The sequence below is a fragment of the Gymnoscopelus braueri genome (genome assembly GCF_963280865.1).
Source record: "Gymnoscopelus braueri genome assembly, chromosome: 7".
Taxonomy (NCBI): Eukaryota; Metazoa; Chordata; class Actinopteri; order Myctophiformes; family Myctophidae; genus Gymnoscopelus; species Gymnoscopelus braueri.
The window spans coordinates 48,926,895-48,933,450 of record NC_137608.1 but is presented as its reverse complement, the minus strand read 5'-3'; the positions used below and the strand labels follow the sequence as shown (position 1 = coordinate 48,933,450).

The following is a 6,556-nucleotide window of genomic DNA, read 5'->3' as shown; positions in this document are numbered from 1 at the left end:
TTCATATTATGTTTCTAATAAATCTCACCACCACATGTTGGAACACTGTGGTAGCATACTGAATTTCAGCTTTTGAATTAACCAAGCGAAACAATCGGCCATTCACACATGGTTGTGTGTGATTGAGCATGCAAATGCACACAAAGGAACATGTTGATATCTCTGTCTCGAATATACGCATAGCCGATCAATCAGTCTAACAATGAATATATTACTGAGCAATCATTTATTTCTGTCTTATGTGTCACTGTTTCACAGTGACAGAAGGCCAACAACTGATTGATTGCTGTACCAAGTTGTCCAAAAAAATTGACAAGCGATGGGTCAAAGACTACAGACACCAGGTTGCCGGACAGGGCTGTGACATGGATGCCACCATGTAAGTATTCTATTGATTCATGCAGTTTTAAGATATTATGGTAATGGTTAGTAATAATTACTCAACATTATGATGTACTGTAAATGGACCCTTACATGCCAATTGTTATATACAGGGTTAAATTAACACTGATGATTGTGATGACTGTCCTCAGCTTTGTGACCAGAAAGAAGAATGTACCTCTGTGTGCACCATCCACAAATGAGAAGTGGGTCGAGGAGCTGATGAAACACGTGGACAAGCTGAAGAGACGGTGCATGAACAACAACTACAAGGTACCTCGTTTCAATGGGATATTATATTACAGAAATAGGGGTAGTTGTTAACTAACCTTCAATTCAATATGTTCCTGAAACCATAGCTGCACCATGGTTAATGTCAGTGGTGTAAAGTAACTAAGTACATTTACTCAAGTACTGTACTTAAGTACAATTTTGAGGTACTTTTACTTTACTGGAGTATTTCCCAATTGTCTATACTTTTACTTCTACTCCACTACATCTCAGAGGCAAATATGGTACTTTTACTCCACTACAATTATTTGAAAACTTTAGTTACTACTTACTTATAAAACATACACTAACCACTTTAGCCTTAGCCTATTTTATACCCTAGGCTATTTGAAAATAGCCGACCTACAAGCTCACAACGCGTCGCATCGCGACGCATTGTGAGCTTGTAGATCTAGTATTTTCAAGCATTTTAGAACTTTTACTTTTGGTACTTTAAGTACATTTTGATACCAACACTTTTGTACTTTTACTCAAGTCAATTTTTAATTCCGTACTTTCACTTGTAACCGAGTACTTCTACATTGCAGTATTGATACTTTTGCTCAAGTAAAACATTTGAGTACTTTTTCCACCACTGGTTAATGTGTCATTTGCAGCTTCATTTGTAGGGAGTAAAGCAAAACCCTGCTACAGAAATGACATATGATGCTGGGGCTTCTAAGACGTAATCACAAAATATCCCTCTGTAGTGTGAGATGCTTCCTATTATGCAAGTCAGATTCCGCTCATTTATGTATGTCCCTTTCAGCACAGTTTCTGCAATCCTCTAGTGCATGGGTTTTCAACTGGTGGTCCTTGGACCACTGGTGGTCCGTGAAGGTATTGCATGTGGTCCCTGACCATGCATTTAGTAATGTAGGAAAGTGAAGATTTGTATTTTATTTTATTTTATTTTATCGTCCACTAGTTGAGAAATTACCTGGTGACGAAATTGGGAAATAGTACCGGATTGCATGGTTGAGTCACCATTATTAGGAAATGTTCCCATAATCAATGGCATCGCATACTGTATGTCTGCTTGCTAATACATATGTTGCAAACTTGCAATGAATCAGTTAACATGAGTTTAATATGGAAGGTTAAGAGAACAGAATAAGGGCAACCGTGGGAAAGGAATAGATCAGTGGTTCTCAATCTTTTTTTTTAGCTCTGGACCACTAGTAGCCTCGCGTGGCCAGACAATATCACACGACACACTAAAGTGTGATACAATTTTGCAAAGGCAGATTTGTCTGGAACCAGGCTAGACCACTAGCATATCTCAGTTAAATAATGACTGTTAAGGGCTTGATTTAATCCACCTCGAATTAACAAATTAAATTAAGCCCTTAACAGTCAATATTTAATTTCAAGCTTTTTCCCCTACACCACGCCCATATCCCCCCTCCCAAAACCACGCCCATATCCCCCCTCCCAACACCACACCCATATCCCCCCTCACCACACAACAGTGGTCCCCAGGTTGATTCTCAGTCAGGGTGGTGGTCCCTGTTTCATAATCAGTTGAAAACCCCTGCTCTAGTGAACAGTCACTTTTGACACAGTTTGCACTCGATTCTCAATTAGGGAACCTCCATGCACAGTGTGTGTGTGCGTATAGTGTCATGCGGTACCTGTGTATTGACCGCCAGACAAATCTTAGTCAGCTACTCACTCAAATGAGAAACAACATAAACCACAGAGAATGATGCCACACAAGGCTGCGTAGAAACCAATGATGGAAAGCAGCATTTAGCTCAAGTAACACATTTACTGTAGGCTACTTACATTTGTGTGACATGCAAGATGCAAAGGTTTTGAAAGTGAAACTGGTCAAAGTCACTGGCCACCTACTGTAAGTAAACTTTCAAGGTACTTTTACTTTACGTGAGTATTTCAATGAAAAGGGCCTTTCTGCATAATGAGTACTTTTACTTTTGCTTGCATTATCTTGTAAACGGGTAGTTCTAGATTGTGGTATTGCTTCTACTTTTACTTTACCTAAATCAGAGTACTTCTTCCATGAACGGCCTAGTAGTACTTGACTCTGAACAAAGTACCGGTAATAGTATTAAAGTTCACTGGTATCGCCTCACTGCTCAGAACTTCTTTAAAAACAAACAGACATTAAACAAGGATTATGTACAAAGAATATCTGTTTTTTGGGGCCTTTATTTGAGAGGAAAGTAGGCTGACAGGAATACTTTTGGAAATCCAAAGATTTTTCTTTACATAATTCCCAACTTCTGAGGCAGTATTTCTTGGTGTGTAACATTAGATGGAATTGCAAAGCTTTGCTAGTTATTATGTTCAATTCAGAGCTGTATAGCAGCAACCAATACGCAAGATGACATTGTTTACTTCCATGCAGTTGAATTTTGAAGCCAGTAGGCTACTGTATATAGTCTGAGAGCTAGAACCCCCCTCTGAGAGTTATGACAGTTACCAGAGGAAGGGATTTGGCTGGAGTTGGAGTGTATGTTGGAGAAAAGTGAGTTAGAAAGTGAATCAAATTAGGAGTCCTACTAGTGGTTCTCAAATGTTTTATTTGCAAGGACCACCGTAACTCTGAGAGTGTACAAATGGAGCCAAATGGACCTGTAAGGGTCCATTTGGTTCCATTTGTACACTCTCAGAGTGTACTCTCACACTCTCATTTGTACACTCTCAGAGTTACAGACCTGTTATATGGTCATTCAGGGCTAGTTCTTTATGTGTTTCTGGTAATATTGTTGTCCACTCATTTTGTATGTCCGTGGCAAAAAAAAAAGAATTGACCAAAATGTCCACCACAAGACAGCATGGTGATGACCCCTGGCCTGGACGGCTAGGCCAGCAGGCGCCCCAAGAATATCATTTGTTACGGAGCAATGAGTATTGAATAGTGTCTTAACCACCTCCTGTCTCTCTGCCTGTAGGAACAACGCTGCCATGACCTGAAGCCCAAAATGAAGTGAAACCGATCCACCATCTTGTCCAGTTCACGATAATAACAACAGCAACAGCAGTCTCAGCATAGTGAATGCATTGATTTGATTTGTACAAAAACATTTTTTTAATGAGTTTTCATTGTGATACCGATAAATCGGAACGTATAATGTTATTTCTATTGATCCAAGCCAGAGCACACTTTATTGACTGATGGGTGAGATGGGTGGTCACCCTAATCTCTCAAAAGCACTACTCCTTTAAACATGTAATGTTGTTGCTAGTAAGAATAAACACAGAAGTACCCGGGAGGAAGTGGACTAAGAAAGGGGAGGAGCCAAACCCGAGTTCCTGTTTTACACAAAAGCCCCCAGAGGCTTTTTTCTTTACTGAATGGGTTCCCAGATTGATACCACCCTGACTAGTACATTCCCAGCTGTTTCAAGTATCGTTTTTATCCACATGAGGGTGCTACTGTACCATGTAGCACAGGCATAGTCAAAGTGAGGCTGTAATAACACTGCAGCTATTTTCAGGGTTTCTTTATGTACAAATTGGGCCTTATGAGCCAGAAATAAAATTGTTCTTTTTCACCTTGGTAATACATTGTTGTCCCTCCACTCACTGATCTGTCCAAACCAAATGTGAACCTTTTTTTTATATAATTTCAGTTTTCCCAAGGTGCAAAAACAATCTATTTACACACAGCCAGTTATCAATATTTTTCAATACTTAGGCTCTCTACTTACACATGTTTGTATCATGGTGGGAAAACCATGACAAGAACCTATTTTAAAATCTTGAACAACAGACATAAAAGATGCATACAAGACAAGTATACAAATACATTCATACACACTTGCTCACCACCACACTACCAACCACCAACTAATCTTCTGTTAATCAACAGAAGAGAAAAAAAGAGTACAGTACAATATCCAGGATGGTGAATTAAGATAGGTCAAATTAAATACATCAGTGTATATATACAAAAAAGAAAAAAAGAATAAAACACACACACACACACACACACACACACACACACACACACACACACACACACACACACACACACACACACACACACACACACACACACACACACACACACACACACACACACACACACGACACGCTGAATCTTCTTGTTGTTGAAATCTGCTAAACAAATAAACTTGCCTTGCCTACAAACAGATAATAACAGAAAGAGCATTCCTTTTTTCATTTCCTAATTTGACATAAGGTGACCAAAAAGGCATTCCCTCATGCATTAGATTAAAAGGACCATATCATTCTGCAGAACCAGAGATGTGTGTTTACAATAAGTCTAGCATTGAGTTTGTTGTCGAATGGGCTCAAATATGAGGCGAGCGTGTAGGATCAAATGAATATTAAATATCTAAATACTTAATCAAGAACTTAGCAGCTGCCCACAAAAGCCAGAGTAGATGTTTTTGTGCTGTTGACTGTCACCAGCTGCATACTGTTTATAAGCACGCACGCACGCACGCACGCACGCACGCACGCACGCACGCACGCACGCACGCACGCACGCACGCACGCACACTAGGACCAAAAGCCAAGAGGTCATAGGTCATAGCCATCATTAGGCTTCCCATCATTGGCGGAAGAAGCACTCAGATGTTTTTCTTAAAGGATAGTTCACTCACAAAAATGTATTTTTTTCCTATTTATTACTCAAGTTTCACCCCGTGCTGCCTTCAATTCATTTTTGTCGCATTCCTGATCCAATATTCCAATATCTGGCTATTATCCTATTATAAATTAAGGAGACCATGTGTCCTTGTTTCACCCCTGATGGTGTGGGGAACCATGAAGTATAGTATTCGTTTAGCTTGACACAGGCCACAGGTGCCTTATAAATGGTTCTCAAATCTTTTCATGAAAATGTTTTGTGCCAGGGAGCATTTGTGTGTTTTTTTGTTTAAAAAAAAATCCAAATATTATTTATTTTATTGCAAGAGGTTTTTTTCAATAGCCTATGTACAAGCTCACGTGAGCTTGTAGATCGGCTATTTTCAAGTAGCCGATGTCACTAAGCCACTTCTTTTGGGCTTGTTTTCATAGACCTAGTTGCTTATTTCTCTCGCAAAATATGGCAACACTGATCACTTGTTATGGAGCTCACCTAATATGGCCAACGGAAATACTTCCGCCTAAGCTTGGCCACGCCTTTTGCCCGGCCCCTATAGGAATGTGGCCTGTCTGCCTACTACTACTACTACTACTACTACTACTATACAACAAATACTGCACCCACACATGCACACATGCACACACTGCACATGTGCCAAAAAAGTACAAACTGTGGGAATGGCGTGCAATAGAGTACTTGGAACACTACACCAATGGGCGTACTGTACTGTGACCTATTTTCCACTCTCTCCCCAGTCCACATGTTGTTTCTGTTGGCATTGTTTACACCTTTACAGCCATGTTGCACATACTGTGCACTCCCACCCACACAGTGCTGATACACTGATACTCACCTATACTGAATGATCTTGGAGGGGAAACCGTCACGATGGAAGGTGTAACAAAAGGCATTACAAAAAGAACAGATTAAAAAGCAATCATCGTGTCGCAATGCAATGTGTTGAAACCTTGCAGATTTGTTCTTTTTGTCAATAAAGCAACACCGTTGTGCGGTGGAGTATACATTTGACTCAACGTTACATCAAACGTAATCATTTGAGTGGAATGTGCAAGGAAACATCTGTGAAATAAACATTTGGAAGATCCAATAATGATCTTGCATACAAAGCCTCCTCTATTAATTACCCATAAGCAGTGTTTTACCTGGAGGCAAAACACTGCTTTTGTAGTGTTTTTTTGTAGTTATTGTAAAAGGTTATGTGAATCTCACTATTTGTGCACTTGTGTGACCCTCTCGTGTTATGTATTTCTATTGCTATATGTGTACGTTTTGTGTATGTTTATGGGGCTGTAGCAGGGG

General features: G+C 39.8%; 1 protein-coding gene across 2 annotated transcripts in view; it reads left to right on the top strand.

The window, feature by feature from the left end:
- LOC308089207 (C-C motif chemokine 21-like) overlaps nt 1-4,661 on the top strand; it is a 22,949-nt gene extending 18,288 nt beyond the window's left edge. The window contains exons 2-4 of one of the 2 annotated variants that reach the window (XM_080433782.1): nt 259-379; nt 495-654; nt 3,570-4,661. In XM_080433782.1, coding sequence (XP_080289908.1) covers nt 259-379; nt 495-654; nt 3,570-3,608 — 320 coding nt within the window. In that variant the 3' untranslated portion in view covers nt 3,609-4,661. The remainder of the gene's footprint in view (nt 1-258; nt 380-494; nt 655-3,569) is intronic. The other variant, XM_080433783.1, reaches the window with a different exon arrangement.
- Nucleotides 4,662-6,556: the final 1,895 nt, after the last annotated feature.